The 18,712-nt window shown below is 33.9% G+C and overlaps 1 protein-coding gene and 1 pseudogene across 1 annotated transcript in view; one reads left to right on the top strand and one right to left on the bottom strand.

Moving 5' to 3' along the window:
* The window catches only part of LOC148623921 (uncharacterized), a 34,853-nt gene extending 25,857 nt beyond the window's left edge, over positions 1 to 8,996 (bottom strand). Inside the window, exon 1 of the mRNA XM_088566236.1 lies at positions 8,526 to 8,996. Within this exon, the coding sequence (XP_088422362.1) occupies positions 8,526 to 8,638 (113 nt within the window). The 5' untranslated portion in view covers positions 8,639 to 8,996. The remainder of the gene's footprint in view (positions 1 to 8,525) is intronic.
* Positions 8,997 to 11,869: 2,873 nt separating this feature from the next.
* LOC148623920 (uncharacterized) lies at positions 11,870 to 13,453 on the top strand (annotated as a pseudogene).
* The last annotated feature ends 5,259 nt before the right edge of the window (positions 13,454 to 18,712 follow it).

The following is an 18,712-nucleotide window of genomic DNA, read 5'->3' as shown; positions in this document are numbered from 1 at the left end:
AATCACTCGTAATAGAAACTCTTCCATATAACTTATAAAATGGCTACATACACATGACGTCATTTTTCGCTAAAGACTCTAAACAGAATCTACTGTTATCATTTTTGGTCATATTGAATCATTTGTGACATCTTACAACTATCAGTTACTCGTACCATTGTTTACCTTTCCACAGACATTGTATGTCAAATCAATTTTCATTGGTGCTTCGCACCCGGAGAAGCAACCAATCGGAATTGGCTGGACGATACCCGCTAAATATGAATGAGTGATGTCAGGGGTTTGAGGGAGCGAGGGTGGACTCAAAACACTGACTTGGGAGGATGTAAGAGTCTAAAACAATGAAATATTACCCTGTATAGAAGTGTATCTTTTGTTATCGGTATTGTTGGTAAATAGACATATTGAATTTGTATTAATAACAAAAGAAGTTAAGTTTATTATTTTCTATGATGTAGTCAATTTCATTGCCTTCACTGATTGTATAAATATATTTTATCTTTAGGCAGTTCTTTAAATTTAACATAAAAAGGGCAGGAAAGGATTTAATCCAAGCTTTACATTATTTATACTTGTTATTTGAAATCCATGGAGATTTTTGTTATAAATTCTTTAGCCTGACCGACTGAAAAAATTCATAAATATTCTTATTTAGTTTCTGTCTCCGTCTCCGTGCTAAATTTAGGATACGTATTACATCAGACATAATCATAAGTCTCAAGTTTCTCTCAACTTAAGTATATCTTACTTCTTAACTGTTCAAAATAAATTAATCGCATCATAATCCATGGACAGGGAGGCTCCACCGTGACCCCATTCCCCAATTCATCAAGATAATGGTTAATTTATTATACTTACCATTGAAGAATCAATTATATGTCGTTCTCATTAAGAGGTTACTCTTTTAAACTCGTACACAACGTATCTAATTTTACAGCTTTTATATCATAAGTATTTTTGTATTTAGAAACCACTGAGTCGATGCCACTGCTGGTGGACATGTCCCCGATGGTATTCACAAAACCAGTAGTCAGACTGTTAGTATTTACCGAAATTTGCCGTAGCCCTTACAAGATTGGGACATCGTTCCTTGTAGTATACATGGGGCTACAATAATGAAGCTCCAATTAGTTATGGTAGAACTTATCGGTGATGTATTTAGCTTTCAATATTTTTAGTGCTTCTTGCATACAATTTATATTCCTTATTTTTTTGTTATAAAACTGCTGATGAGAGATTACTTCTTGAAACACGTACCAAAATCTGGATTTTTTTATATATGTATCATTGGTATTCTCGGATTCTTCTTCGGTATAGCCTTATATTTGCATTCCAATAGATTAAATAGTCGACATTAATGTGATTTATTAATGTCTAAGTCACTCTGGGACATCACGAATGAAGATGCTAAACATTTATAAATATCATGTAACCCAAGGTCTAAGCTTTTATTGGTGTCACAAAAATTGCGGTCAAACGTTTTTTTTTTTTTTTTTTTTATTTTTTTGTTTTTGTTTTGTTGTTGTTGTTGTTGTTGTTGTTATTTTTAATACGATATTCTGAAACTAGAGGCTCTAGAGAACTAGAATCGCTAAACTGGTCAAAATTAGTCTTTATAGCTTTCTAAAGATGGACTCTTGACCTTACCGTACTATCGTCACTAAACTCATTTAATCAACACAGAGCATCTTAGTTATCCACCCGGTTTTCATATTATAAAATAAATCTCTAATTATCATTTTTTTCCTAAAGGGCAATAACTCCAACAGTGAGCAACAGATCTTTATGAAAATTTCAGGTTAGGTCGGTCTCACCATGCTGATGCTGATCAATCGACACCAGAAAATTAGGCTAAATTTTCGGCATTCACGTACATGTAGGTGATCCCATCGTGCCAGATTTTACCTAAACCCAACTGTTTTTCAGTTATTTGCATAATTCTTCAATTTGATCCCTATGGTTTATTTCCAGAAAAGGTGGCCATGTTTTTCACAAGATCAAAAATCCACACGCATAGATTGATAAACATATCCTACATAACAGTCATGCAAAGTTTTGTTTCAATCCATCCAGTAGTTTCTGAGGAGAAGATTTTCAAAGTTGGAAATGTAAAATTCGGGGAAAAATCCATTTCAGGACCCATAACTCATTCATTCGTCAACGGATCTTTCTGAAAGTTTCGGCATCAGTCCATCCCATCATGTGGAACAATTATTTACCCCTACCAGATATTAGCTAAACCCAACTGTTTTTTAGTTATTTGCATAATTTTACAATTTGACCCCTATGGTCTTTTTTTAGTAACGGCGGCCATGTTTTTTGCCATATGAAAAATCACCACGAAAAGATTGTTAAAAATACTCTCAGGAACATTCATGCAAAGTTTGGTTACAATCTATTGAGTAGTTTCAGAGGAGGAGAAGATGTTTGAAAAAGTTTGACGACGGACGACGGACTCATAGTGATGGCAATAGCTCACATAGCCTTTCGGCCAGGTGAGCTAAACAAGGAAATAACTATTCGTAAATATCGTAATATAACTAAATTCTATTGGATGAAATATAATCACGTGACATAGATTAATTTGGATATTTTTTGGGTTTTAATCGCAAGAAAGGTTGAATAATCTCCAACATGCATGCCATTGAATAACCCTATTATTCACAGGTGAATAACCCATCAAAAATACAAGAGCAGGTGAATAACTATGCATTTTTTTTGTCAGTCCTTTGTTTGTTTGGTATAATAAAAAAATTACGGCACTCTATTTCGATGAATCAAAAATTTTCAACCTCACTAATTTTATTCCCCTCGGGCTAAAGCCCTCAGAGAATAACCCTAGTTCGGGTTTTGGATATTCACCTCCTCATTGTATAATATAGAAGAAATTCCCTTTTTTTCGGTTTTATAGTAATTGCCACCCCAAAAAGAAAATCAAAGCGCCTGAATTGATCAGATATGTTATGTTCATCCTTATTTTAATTATGAATGCCTGAAATATGAGTTTTACAATGCTGTGAATGAGAATTCTGTTTAATACCCAGACCGGTTTTCTAGTGTAAGGGTAATATTTTTAACATTTTTTCTTTGAAAATTCTTTCTTGAAAGTTTTTCTTGGTTTATTTATGTAGAAAATTACATTATCTTTCCAATGATACCAAATTTGGGACGTTTTAGTTGAGCAATAAATTAGAGATTCAAATTTATGTGACTTTTTACGAAAAAATGGAAAATCCCATTTTTTTTACTTTTCTGAATAAATTCTGACTACGAAAATCGCCAAATATTAAAAGAACACAATAAGTTAATTGTGATAATACTAATCAGAAAATATCAAGTAAGTCATTTTTTACAGAAGCTTAAATACTCTAGGGGTTTTATATGTCAATTTATAGCGATTTTTCATGGTACCATTGTAAAGCTGGAACACTGTGCCCCAGGAAGGCCTAAACACTTAAACAATTGGACACAAAAATTTTGGCTTTTTAACCCAGTGGGGTACAAATATAGGCTTATACTGAGAAAGAACCCGAGAATATTCAAATTGATTCGGTAATTAGAGGTATAAAGGTACCTAATAATGATCATGAAGTGGATAAGTGTGGTGCACGGTGGACCCTCTTTGTCCATTGACTAGAAACTACGTACCCTAACATAACGAAAAAAGCGCTGATATTGACATTTTTTTTATATGTCAAAACCCCATAAGTATGAATGCTTTCTGGGGTTCTCGTTATAAGAAGTGTCGATATTTTTATCAGAACTTGTCAAAATTTGCAAAAAACGGGATTTTTTAAAATAAAAAGTCACATATAGTCGACTCTATCTAAAGTTATTGACGCTTTTACTTCATAAAACCAAGAAAAACCAAGGCAACTAAACATTATACTGACCCTCTTATAAAACAGGTCTCGGTATGAAACAAAATTTCGCATTCGAAATATAGTAAAACTGATAAACTAATATAATTAATAATTACTGAGTATTACATGTCAAAACCTGCATCACATGTTGTATCAACCAAAGACTCAGTCGAAATAGGAGTCTCGAATTTCACTTCGAATCTTTAAGTTATTGTTCAACTAAAACGTCTCAAAATAACATACGTTTTATGTATCACATGCCGTATCAACATTCGACCTATATCACCCCTCGAGCCGGTCCCCCTTAGAGTGATCCAGAAGTTTTGGGTTGCTATATCTTATCAAACAGATTTTGAAACGTAATTCAGTATGTATCTAACAAATCTGCTCAACTCCGGTGTTCAGTTTACGATTATTATATAAATCCTAAACAGAGGAATTTTTAAAATTTCAGATTTTGGTTAATTTCATCAGCTATAGTCAATAATACATGTGAAATGATTGAAGGTCTGAAATTCTTCTAAATCTCCCTTTTGACGATAAGTTCATTATTTTCATCACAAAACCGAAAATTGGGCGCCTGGAAAGAGCAAACATATTGGACACATTGATATCATACTCAAATGTCTGATTTGAAGTGATATTAATGATTAAAGTGAAATGTGTTACTGCAATTCTTTATACCATGAAATATCTTAGACAGTGAGCTACATGATATATATAGTTAAAATATTGAAGAACTCCTATTTTGGGCTTTGATCTGAATGTTTTTGGAGGGTTTACAAATAGCTAATTTGCCCTTAGTAAGTGAAAATACATTAAAGAATATTAATTTATCATTGAAGATATGCACCTCATATTAAAGATTTTGATCTGATTATATTATCAAATAGCAAAACATAGACTTCCTCTTCCCTGGCACGGGGTAGGTGGTTTTCAATTTAACACTTCCTCTTCCCTGGCACGGGGGATGGGGGAGTTGGTTTTCAATTTAGTACTTTCTCTTTCCTGGCACGGAGGAGTTGGTATTCAATTTAGTACTTTCTCTTCCCTGGCACGGGGGAGATGGTTTTTCAATTTAATATAAACATTTCTCACTGTTGTTCTATTTGTGCTTGAAATCTTTTGAATCTGATAAAATTGAGATTTTCTGTTATGCAATAATTCTTACATGGTTCTAGCACACATCTTAAATGACACAGAAAAATTAGCAACTGCGATAATGAATTTAAAAAGGATCGATAAGAAATCATAGAGTCCTTTATTAACTAGGCTCGGTGTATTCCCATAACAATTATTTGCTATTATCTCTATTTTTTTGTGAATTGTATGCACATTTAAATTCAAATTAAAGCACTAATTTATTCCGTTAAAACAATCAGATTGTAAAAACGCAAGCAAAAATGTTATTTCTTTTTAGTGTCTTGTTTATCTGATCAGGCGAATTGTAACAAAATGATACGTTTAATTTCTCGCAATGAGAGAAGGTATTTTATACTTGGAAACATTTCCCTTATCATGAAGGATTTGTTTGTTATTGAAAGTGTTTGACCTCATTCCTTTCTGATAATGTTTTCTCTTTATCTTATTTAATCAGCAAGGTGTCTTTTTCTGAATCCCCATAATATGAAATGGACTCCACATAACACAATTTAAAGTTAAAAGGTGTTTGAAATTTCAATATTTTCTAATTGTGATTAAATATTTTTAAAGAGAGATTCAAGAAATTATTTTCTAACAATCTGTATTTCACTCTAATCAGGAACAATAATTTCTAAGCTCCTAGCTAATCAATAGCTTAAAAATAGTTAAAAAAGTACCATCTTTCTTCTTCATCTGCTCAAAAGCAGAATTGTTGATTGTAGGTTTTAGCTCAATTACAGATAAATGAATTTCATTTCTCTCAAGCAAACGAGTAGCAGAGGCAACTTTTCCACCAAAATTACATAGAAAGAGGAGGAAATACATTTTTAAAGGACTTCATCATTTTTAACAAGGATGCTACAATGATGGCTGAATTGTTTCGTATATACTTGTCTCTGACTTCAGACACTGCATTTTTTAAATCCTTGGTAAAGTTTTATAAGCTTTTTGACAGTTTGAAAAGACTTTTAATGAGACGATTACCTAGTGTGAATAGGCTTTGTTACCACTAAATTATTGGTAGTTTCTGATTCATTCATATCTCTAAGGCGTGTTTGAAGAGAATCAAGGCTTCTTGATTTTACAGTGCTGTATTTGTAATACTTCAATAGAGCTTTCAAAAGTTCATCAATTTTGTCTATTGTCCGTTTGCTTTTTAATGTTTAAAAAGATGTATCGGAAATTGAAATTGAGTGCTATGTTATTCCCTGAATAAATTGAAAAACAAACTTTACTGTGTCGGCTAATTTTTTTAATGATAGTACTTGTTACTTGTGTTGCAAAACCATTTTCTCTTACATTACAGTAACTCCATAACTATTGAATGATGACGTATTTTGCATTCAAATAATTACTCATTAAAGAAAGAATCGTTTCTGAAGTTCCATTTGGAGTTTGAAAGTCCTGTAAAAATTGAAGTTATGAAGTACCAAGGTGAATGTATTATCCAACCAACCTTTCTCTATATATCTGTATACTCATCAATCATTATCCCATATGATTTACTGTTCTTTATTTCATTTTTAAAATTTGTCTCCACCACTTCAGCCTGACAGGACAGAAAGTCGTCGACTATGGAATATCCTTTATAATTTGCATTTCCCTTTATTCAAATAAGGATTTTTTTGGCTCCAAGTACTACACATTATTCCACCAAAGGCGAAAAAGGTATGGTCATGACACGATTCCATGGTAAATTGATTTGTAAATGCGGTTCAATTTTCGTCTTTTTATTATAATTATTACTTTTTATCATTATTATATGTATGTTATTAAAATAACATTACTGAAAAAGTTGATATTCTTTAGACGACAGTTACGACAAGTATTAAACAAAGTATTTTGGAAATTATATAGAAACATTAGAATACATGAAATATCAAATCTCATGGAGTCACTAGAACCTCGCCATAAAGGAATGGATTGTTGATAATAAGGAAATCAAAATCGTTAGTCAGAGAATGTAATTGAAAGCTTTCCTCCTTTGTCAATTTTGGAATAAATTTAAGATAAGAGGCAGACTGAAGTGTTTCTGTAGTGACTTAAATCTCAAGGTCTGGTAACTAAATCTTGAATTGTTTAATAAATAAAACATTACCCATACAGCGGAATCTGAAGAAAAAGGACTGTGTCACATTGCTTTCGTTGTGTCTTATTATTATTATTTTTTTTTATGAAATCTTCTTCGTAAGAGTGAATAATATATCTACCTGTATTCAGATGTTCACGTTACATCCACTGACTGACTATTTTGTTCCATGTATCCGTGGTAAGCAATTTAATTATATCAAGAGAGTGTAATAACCTATACACTGAGATGAATAGAAGATCAGTTATAAGGGGCACACAATTGGTATCCATAAGAATACATACTGTCTGTTGAAGTACTAATCAATCAAATAGTATAGATATGTTGTCGATTAAAAAGTTTAACACGTTATACAATCACCTATATATTGTTTTTAGAACTATGACAAAGTACAGATGAGATCAGTTCTAACCTCTCACAAAACTGTCCTAGAACTGTCAGAAAAACAGTTCTATGACAAATTTAGAACAGTTCTAGAGCCAGCTCTTCTGACAGTTCTAGCATTAGAGCCAGCTCTACTAGTAGAACTGTTCTCGTAGAGCCGGAACTGCTAGAACTGTCGAAGTACCTTCTCTAGTAGCAAAGCTGCCAAAAGAGCTGGCTCTAGAACTGTCCTATGACACTTTCAGAACTATACTAAAGCCGGCTCTTCTAACAGTTCCCCTGACAGGTTAGAACTGATCTTATCTGCACTTGTTCCCTTCTTTTGTAAGTTGGCAGTATATTAATACCTCTTAACAAGTATCACCAAAATTTTTCATGGTTGTTAGGATGGAGGTAAATAGCTAAGAAAGTGATTTGGTATTGCACACTAATGAAGTTAAGGTAAGCAATCACAATCTTCATTTTTATTGTGATAATTGTTTAACCGATTTAACCTTTGTGATATTGCAAGAGTAAACATCAATTATTATACTATTCTAAGAGTTATTAGTTTCTATTGCTTGTACGTAATACAGTCATGTAATTTACTGTAAAAACGGACCTCGGCATTCCAAAAGTTATATATAAAAAAACGTATGCGTACATGTGGACCGAGTGAAATGTCTACACACGATGGTTACTATTATTTCACTAAAGCTTGTTACATAAATTTAAAGATTTACAACTCGAATTTCAAATCATGCCTATAAATTATTTCCTTGGACTGTAGCAAGGACAATATTCGACAAAGCTGACATAAAGCGAACAGACATAGATTTAAGTAATGAAAGAGCTTTGTAGAAAAAGTAGTTTAAAACAGCATTTATTTACTTAATTTACCATTTTTATAAACACTTCCTGGATATATAGTTCACCATCGAGAGTCAAGATAAACATTTTGCTTAACGCTGTTCAGGTGTTGTCTAACAGTTATTGAATTCTTAATTATACAATAATATTTTGGAAAGGTCAGCACGTTGCCCTTTGTAAAAAAAACTATTTCTTACCTTCTGGCTAGGAAAGATGATTGTTCAGTAATATAGCGAAGTCCGTGAAAACTCGTTTGATCACCGAATTCCCTCAAAACTTTTGTTTTTTTATTGTTCTTGTCCGTTTTCATCTTATGTGCAGATAATATTATAGTATTTCCGATGAGTTTAACTGTATATTGTTATTCGATATCAGAAATTTATTCCTCTATAGATTCGTACCATAGATTCATTAGTGTCCTTCTGTGTATACGCGAAATTGTGGTCAAAATATCCAAAGAACTAGTCTCTAGAGCGATAGTTGACTTGAATTGGTCCATTCACGGTTCGTCACCTAATTATTGATACACGATTATCAACAGGTATTATTGGAATATGAAATTCTCAGTAGTCAATTAAATTGGTTCTAATGTGTATCGGACATTCTAATTCTTTTTTCCAATTACGAAACCCCTCAAAGACATACAGAAGCGATTGTAATTTTGACTGGTGTACAATCACAACTGTTAAAATCATTCCATTCTATCGTGCATTGATTTTTAGAGATCAAAAGATTAATGAATTATTCATTAGTAAACAGTAACTGTACCTTATGTAATTTGAAATGATAATACCGTAAGATCAACTTAATGAAGAACTGTAAAGAGAAATATCGAAATATGATTATGTTTATGCGTGCATGTTGAATGAATTTATTATTCAATTAACTGTGTGCGAAATTATCAACATAGATATAGGGCTGAGTCTGCCAAGTGCACAACGAAGTCCCTTTCAGATTTCCTTACTACTTTCCATCTGACAGTGAAAGATACCACTTCCACATGACAAGCTAAACACAGTTCTGTGAAATCCTATTCGTCAATGTTTCTATTCTAAACAGGAACTAGAAAATATGCTTATCTAGTATAAAGTAGAAAAAAGGTTCATTGTGAAAACCCACATTGATTCTAAAAAGAAATACTTGGAGTCTGATGTTGTTAAAATGTTCGAATTTCTGCTCGACAATATTTTTGTCAAATTGACGGATGTGTACCAGCAGACCATTAGGAAACCAATTGGAACAAATTGTGCACCAATCTTGGTTGATTTGTTTCTATATTCGTATGAAGCTATTTTTTACCAATTGAAAAAAAACAGCTTTGGTGAAACTTAACAAATGCACCTTGGTTAAACTAATAAATACAGAATAAAAAAATACTTCCAGAGATCCTAAAAAAATCTTGAACAAGTGTAAACACACCTTTAAGTAAGCTCTGAATGATCCTGACGACAAAAGTAATAAAATCTACGGCAACTGAACGATGACAAGCCCTCAAATTACATCATAAAATTAGAAAAACGACACAAAGATACATTAATGACCAACTCGCCTGACTTTGGACAGGAGCATGAAACGTGCGTTGAGGATAAACTCGTTTTATAAGGCCTTAACAATCCCCATTTAATGTAGGGTCAAAAATGAAATAACAAACAAACAAACTATAACATTTTCTCGATAATACATGAAATACCTCAACATATAGCATATAGACATAAATAAAATGTTACTGAAAGCTAGATTAGATTATCTGAAAGAATGACAGTCAATGCCATCAAAACTACCAGCATTAGACGTAATAGGTCACTACAATATTCTAGTTGACTGGATTTGATGTAGCAAGTCAAGTACTAAATAAGCAAGGCTTTTGAGAGAAACGACAAGCCTGGCCCATCGATTTCAGTTTCCATTAAATAGGTATACATTATCTCTGAATAATTCTTATTTTAAGGAATACATGCATTTGATCTACCCAAATGAACTTGAAATTGAACAAGAGGCTCCAGAGAGCATGAATCGCTCACCTGATTAAAGATTGTCTTTCAAGAGCAATAAATTTAACAAGGAGTTGTACTAACAGTTTTGACTCAAGAAGACTTTGATAGGACTTATCATATGATCATTTCAGCGATTGATTTTCTTTCTATCTATTATATTATTATCAAGATGCTGGCTGAAAACTGTAAAAATAAAAACCGTCATTTTTCATTTTTCAAGGGCAATAACTCTTACAAAGTCGCCTGACAACTTTGATCCCTGAAGACTTTTGAAGGCCTTATAAAATGGATCTTTTCAGCAATAGAAAGAGTTTGGCTAAACCTAACGGTTTTGGAAATGTGCGAAAAACTACTGTCTGACCCCCTATGTTCTAATTTTAGTAACGGCAGCCATGTTTTTCGTTTTTCAACGGATCGAAAATCCCCACATCAGTTTTATGCAGGATACCCCAAGAAACAGTCATACCAAGTTTGGTTCCAATTGATAAAGTAGTGTCAGAGGAGAAGGGTTTTGAAAAATTGTTAACGACGACGACGACGACAGACGCCAAGTAATGACAATAGCTCAAATGGCCTTCGGCCAGGTGAGCTAAAAAGAGACCATTAGTACATTTTCTGTTTCATACTACTGTGACAAAAATGCAGTTTATTTATTGCAAATCATTTGCAGATTGTTAAAATCTCAAATTTATAATAAGATATCCATTTGGTTTAGAGTCGGAAACATTATTGGAAATCATCACTTCACACTTGCGGTTGTTATAGACGCTTTCTCAGTTTCTGACTGTTTTCGGCGAGGTACGCGCTTTTGGTATATAAAACGGCAATTCCTTGCAAAAAAAAATTGGTTCAGTTTGTTGGTTTTATTCGACATAGAAAGATTAAAATTATCAAAACCGTGAGACGCCAGAATTGAAAGAAAAAGATTGTTGAGAAGTAAGTTTGGTAAACTAAAGCCTAGAAGTTCCAGTTTAATTTTGAAGCTTGTGGTTTACAAGCAAGCAGTTTCAAGAAGTTTTTAGGATAGTTCCTATTGGGTTGTTAGATACTGTAATAGGGAATGGTCGCGGTCCCTCGAACGGGTAGTTTGAAACAATCTATGTGTTTGCTTGAAACATAGTGTTTCAAAGACTAGGTGTCTCAGAAGTTAGGTGTTCCGAGACTAAGCGTCTGGGGAGCAAGTTGCTCCGAGACTATGTGTCTCAGAAACAAGCTAGTCGGCTCCTTGTTTTATTGGTAGTTCGGTTAATTCAGAACAATCAAGTTTTAATATGTGTCATAAATATTGAAGCACCTCAGATTCTGTGAAAACTGATACGAACGGCATTTTAATTTATTTTGAGTTTGATACTAGTAAGTATTCAAACACGCCGAAAACGTTACATAATTCGGTGGCAGCGGTGTGATCTGAGAAACTTCATTATTTTAAATGTATTGTTTGATAGAATATATATAAGATTGCAAGGAGCAATTTAGTCCTTGAATAAACATATAAATTGTTTAAAATAAACTATCTGTAAATACGTTGCGTTTATTTTATTGCCAAAATGTTCCGAACATACGGGGATGAACTGTTGTATGACCCCGAAGAAATTCAAGATTATAAACAACTGACCAGGGAAATTGATAGGCTTAACTGGGAAATAGACCGCATGAGAATGAGTAGTCATAAAAACTCCCAAGACTTTGCTCAATCCACGCCAATTTATCCATGAATGCGTTCAAGGCAAAGTGACTCGGGGATCGGTAGGTCTAGAACTCAAAAACCTGACTTTGACGAAACTATACTCGGCGTCACATAAATAACATACTGTTAAAATTTGAATAAAAATATTTTCTACGACTTTATTGACACCAACCTCGTTTAAATTGTCTTAAATGACTTGCTCATTCGTTTAGCCAAACAGCTTCTCCAAAACAAGTCGCTTATTAGCTTAAATCATGCGTAACAAATCCTTACGGGAAAATCCCATACTAATATCCGCCATGTTGGTTTTTACGGGACGATTTGTTTACAAACGAAGTTCGTAAGTTCCCGTCGAACTCCGGTGACAATCGTCTGCTTGATCAACTTCTCGGTATTGTACGTTGTTCGCGTAAAATAAATCCGAGATATCCGAAATAACGCCGAAGTGCATTCTGGGTTCTTCGGTTTTTGGACAAACCATTTAAACGTAAACAACATCTCCTAGCAACCCGATCACTGTAAACATGGCCGACTTTTTACAATGTAAATATTGGCACCTAGAATTAAAATCTGACCGGAATTTAACGATTCAATGTTTAGGGAGAAGCCGTTTGGCTAAACGAATGAGCAAGTCATTTAAGACAATTTAAACGACGGTAGGTGTCAATAAAGTCGTAGAAAATATTTTTATTCAAATTTTAACAGTATGTTATTTATGTGACGCCGACTATAGGGCTATTCGTGAACATAAACATGTTGGGATAGGGGCAAAGTCCAAGATTTTACATCATGCTAGTGTATGTGATGCTGCTTCACAGGACGTAGTCCAAGGGAATAGAGCTTATTCTGATTCTGTTCTTGACACAAACTTCGTCACACAAAGACGAAAGAATGCTGTACCAAAGTCAGAGGACCCAACTGAAAAGGAAAATAGCTCTATCCCCAAAAGCAAAAAATGTTGTAAAGTCCGTAACCTATGACGGGAAGGGACCATGGGTGTATTATAAATCCCATTTTGATGCATGTTCAAGACTAGTATAAATGATTGGTCAGATACTGGAAAGGGTTTGTAGCTGGCCGTGTCATTAAGGGGACAAGCCCAGGGCGTTCTAGGAAATTTATCTGAAGATCAAATTAAGGCAAAGTTATAAAGAGCTTGTAAGGTCTTTTGAGGAGAGGTTTTCTCCTGCAAAACAGACTGAATGAACTTTATCGAACGCAGTTGCGTGAACGCCGTCAAAAGGCAGCGGAAAGCCATCCTGAGTTAGGCCAGGGCATAAGGCGCTTAGCAAACCTTGCTTATCCAACAGCTCTAAATGACGTTCGTGAAACACTTGCTAAGGAGCAGTTAATTGATGGACTTAAAAGTGTTGACATGAGACTTCGAGCTAGACCATCAGACTTAAATGAGGCGATACGACATGATGTCGAATTAGAAGCTTAACGTCAAACGTGGCGATTTCGACTTTCTAATTGTAAACTTTTCCATTCTAAGTGGCAATATACCAACATCTTCAGTCTATGGAGCACTGGTATACTTTTCAACACTTGATCCGTTACTGTCTGTGATTTGTATATGGCTTTTTTGTATAGCAAGGATACTGTCAAAAAGTTTCTAGGTTAGGAATATGTTCAGCCTTTAAAGTTTGTTGATATACAAAGATATTACAGTCGCCATCACAATTTAATTGGCCGATATAAAATTTCGTCTTTTCTTACCGGATTGACAACCCACCGAACTCGACAGTAATCGGATTTAAGGTTGCATTCAATAGACAGGCCATTGCAGATAATTTGATGTTACTTTGCGAAAATAGAGCTATATTACACCAAGACAAGCAAATTCAACCTTCGTTTCCTACAAAAAGTATACATTTTTCAAAGCATTCAATTGTTGGAATCCACAAAAACGAAAATTTTGTTTATATTTTGTCATCGAAAAATCTGTAGCTATGGTAACATAATGAAAAAAAAATGATGTTTCAAAGACAAAATTAAAAAGTCAAAATTTCCCCGAGACATTTTAAAACTGCCTTGGTTTGTTGTAAAAAATAAGGGCAACCAATTTTTCTGTTCATTTGTTTATGATTTTAATTCTTAAAGTTCATGTGATCTGCATTTTTGGGAAACAGTCTGCTGATTCCGAGTAGAAGCCCCAATCCAGGGTGGACCTTAATCTTTCCAAATAGCTTACATTTTAGTTCTCTTCGTCATCACATGTATTTCATTCACAATAAATATTTCCACAGAGTTTCACATCATTAAATTAGACCGGGTCAATTTTGAGTACATTCATTCATTCATTCATTCATTATTTCCTCAAAGAAAGATATTACGTGAATTGAACATTATTATATAATAATATTAACATATATACATAGTCATACAAATATAAAGTAAATCATATGGTCATATCAAATATGATATTCATTATTCATTATTAATAATATAGACGATGAAATCAGTTCCTGGCGATATTACATGCATTTTCTACTGTATGCTGCAGCTGATCGAGTAAGGTGGACGTACGACAAGTATTGAAACTCAAGAATGTCATTTTCATTCATATAAGATTGCCATTCTTTACCTAGCATTTTACAGAAAAGTGATTCATCGTCCAATTCACTTCAACATATATTTCAACATATAAATTCAGTGTAAAATTTTCCAGTATAATATCCATCCATACATTAAGGAGGTGCAGCGTACCCGGACAGCTAACCCACGCGTGCATCATTAGGTCATTGAACATAACTGACATGTATGTTCTGTAATGGCAGGTACTAGTCGATATAAATTTTGCCATAAAGAAAGCAGTTCGTTACTCTGCACTATTTTTCGGAAATGTCCATATTTTTGCTTTAGAAATACTTTTGTGTTCTCCACTAAATCTGCAAAAGTATTCACAAGTATTTCATCCACTATCAATATTTTCACTCAGTTTTACTTTACTAAATTAGACCGGGTCAATTTGGGCACGAAACAGTGCGCCTTAAAGGCTAGAAACCACTAATTCCACTTCCCATAGGCTTCTATGCTAATTTCACAATATTCAATGGCTTCTCTGGACTTTACCTTAACTTTAACCTGCAGAGGACTATATATCAGCATGATTTTACATATGTCAGCTCACAATCCTCAGAATGGCATGTGGGGTTAGCAAATTTGCAGTTCAGTACTGGTCACCGGAAGTGAAGGGTCTATAAATAGCAAGGGAAATCCCAGTGTTTTCACAAGATAGGGGTATGTTTAGAAATCATTATGGAGATTAGGCTTCACATCACAAGAAGCAAAATGCACCTATAAAATGTGCAGAAATGTTTTTCCTTTCAGGAACTGTTTAAATTTTTAAAATAAAATGAAAACTTTTTTTCACAGCACTATGAGGAACGGGGTAATTTCTGCGTAAGACTATTTTTGCGTACGTTCCAAATGCTCATTGGTTGAATTGGTGGTCTGTAACCTAAACGCATCTGTTTATTGCGACCTCATTCACTTCAGATGTGAAGGGTGCTAATCACGCCGCCGGCAGAGCCGGACAGGATCGCCCTTTTAGACCACCAGGCCTGGATTTCATAAAAAAAAAATCTCAAATTGAGGATTTCCTCAAATACTTCCTCACCTGAAATTTCGACATAACAGATTACTTTAAATTGGATGTTCGAGGAAAAATTAAGGATGTGACGAACCTCAACATGATATATATTATTTTTATAAAACCGGGCCCTGATGTCACTCCCGGTTTTTTTCCCTATTTCAAGTGCTTTAGAATTTTGTGAGCAGTCTTAATTTCCTGATCTTCAATTTTTAAAATGTAATTGTATTTTATTCTGCCAGTTCCATTGTGTATGCAGATTGTCTGTCTACTGTTCCCATGTTATAGCCATGTACTTAGATTCTCAGGTCTCTGAGTTATTCTTCTCTTCTGATACCTTCATATTATTTAAAAAAAAAAACAAAATGATTAAACTCGGGTGATTTAGATGTTAGTCGATACAAACATAGACAGCCATAATAAACACATACTGTCTCTATCCCATTTAAAGTGACCGATAAGTGAAACCAATTTCTCATTTATTATTTATTTCTATTTATTTGATGTTTACCATATTGACGGAAGGGAATAACTGGAAGAGTAATTTACATGTCTAACATGTGATCAGTTCTCGGAATTTTGCGTTAAATTTTGGTCGAAAACTAAAAAATACATAATGGCTTAATTAAAGAAGAAAAATTAATCAGATGCTTGATGTCCCAAGGGTGGCTTTATAAGTTCATGTACGTGACAACAAATGTATATTTTTTTTGTTCGTCCTCATCGATTTATTAAGATTTATTAAGATTTATCTCTTCACAATGCAGGTATCATGTTATACGATGGAGTTATGGGTTCTTACTGCAAAGCACTCGGTTCTATAAGCTTTCGTCTTCTAATTGAGAAGATATTACTAAGGAATGTTATGGTTTCACAATTGTTAGCTTATTGCATAAAATCAGACAAAGTTAGATGTATACTGAACATTGTATACTCATTGAAAAAGAAACTGAACACTCTAGAACTCTCTTTGAATTCAACAGTATCAAAAAATTAACAAAGTTTAACAAAGGTGTCTTAAGACTAGACATGTTTTTTGGATGGTCTTAGGATACATCTATTGTCCTAAGTCTGTTTATCGAAAATGTCATTAGTCATTATTTTTGGCTCTAACTTTAGGGCTAGATATGACGTAGATTTAAGATGTCCTAAATAAGAAAATAAACATGGTTACTACACATTAAACCTTGTAGGCAAATCATTAGAAGAAATAAAGTATCAATTTTAATGCAATTTCCTTCCCAAATTTTTGTTATGATGGTATTTGTGGTAGTGTTTGGTAGCTTGATGAACTATGATTTGTTTTCTCTCGACCTCATCTAAAAGAATCTGAAATCTGGACTCCTATTTCTACATATCTCATAATTTGTTGAAAAAAATATGAATGTGTGTACACATGGTACGTCCCGGTATTTAAGTAGTAATCTTTGTTAGTATCATGCAAATTCTGTGAAATGTGATATACCTCAAAAAGGCTACATATTTGTATTTTTGTTATTACCTTGCTTTATAGGTCAATATGATAAAATGTATAATTATTCATCCCAAATTGTCTGATCTTATCATATAATCCACATTGGAAATCCAACATTTTCTATTGTATTTTAGTGTCATTTACAGAGTTATCTCCCTTAATTTTGAATTTCACAGTATATTATTTTTTTCTTAAGAACGCAGGTTTTATGAAAAACCACGTGTTAATTTCTAGTTACTATAACACACTATACAAAATATAAAAAATAAACATATGTAAACTTTCCAACCATGAATCACATTTTGCATGATTCTTACCTGGAATGTTCTTGAATGCGAAGCACGGTCATGTTAGAAGTCAACTTCGTTTAAACATCACCATTCTACTTTTTTCATGCATATAGTTTTGTTAACTAGATTCAGTATTGGATACTTCTCATTTACATTACATTTATAATTCATTCCTTTATTCGAAAATATAGTTCATATAATCACGTAATATCACCTTATAAACACCATAAGGTCTTAAGATAGCTTTGCTGTGCAACTTAGGCCTAGACATTGTTTGTTTGTTTGTTGGGGTTTAACGTCCGAGCAGCAATATTTCAGCTATATTCAGACGATGAACATGAAATTGATGATAAAATGAACATGATATGATGATGAAATGAAAAAGGGATGGGACGCAAGGATAATGGGGTCGACAAACTTTGATTGCCAATGGAAATAGGAAGATGTGGGTAGGGTCGGGCAATTTAGCCTCTTGTGGCGGAGCCCTATGGTTTCTACTCCGAGAGAATACCACAGTAGGGTTCTTTAACGTGTGAGGAACGTAGCAACTTTCCCAACACGGTGCTACACTATGGTTTGCGGTCAGGTTTTCCGTATTATAGCCTGACAAACCCATCATGTAACACGCCAGGGGTACCCCATTCAACCACCTGGGGCATACATCCCAGTTGCTCTGTGGGCAGAGCGCCCTAGCTTCCGGCTAGGGTTCTGAGCACTATTTAGTCGCCTTTTACGACAAGTTTAGCGCTGCTGCAGGCCTATTCTTTTAACACTCGGACCTGCACGGGGCAGGCCTCGACATACGATTGTCATAAGAATATCCTAATCCATGTCCTTAATATGTCTTGTGATAAGTTTAAGCTTTGGATATCTTCGTTAAACATGCCCCTAAATATTACAGCTATATTTGCTTGAAATATTTACTCAATACCATGATAATGGGGTAGATCATTATTCTGAGGTTCACCTTATAAAAGAAAAATAAGCAATTAAATTGCCAAAATCATTTTGTAAACTCTCCACAGAATGATTAATTGTTTTCGTCAGAATTCATAATCACAATCCGATATCGAAAAATGTGCGCTATTTTTCAAGAGCAGGTTAGTGAATTCATTTTTTTCGCACAACCTATCTTTTTACGACGCTTTTTACCCTTTTTGACCTTAAAGACGCTCTTCCAAGGAAACGCGTCACCTGATCGCAATTATCTTTCCTGATTGGCTTAATACTGAAAACTTACTGGCGTTCGAAAAAACTGTATCGAAAATTGTTATTTCCTGAATGAAATGTAGAAAATTATAAATAGGAAGGACAAAATATTTCGTCGGCTATCTTTTTTTTTAA

Source organism: Perna viridis, chromosome 2, assembly GCF_037379345.1.
Source record: "Perna viridis isolate PV_CMFRI_1.1 ecotype Kerala chromosome 2, ASM3737934v1, whole genome shotgun sequence".
Lineage (NCBI taxonomy): Eukaryota > Metazoa > Mollusca > Bivalvia > Mytilida > Mytilidae > Perna > Perna viridis.
Note: the sequence above shows the minus strand (reverse complement) of the source record. Positions and strands in the feature narration are given on the sequence as shown.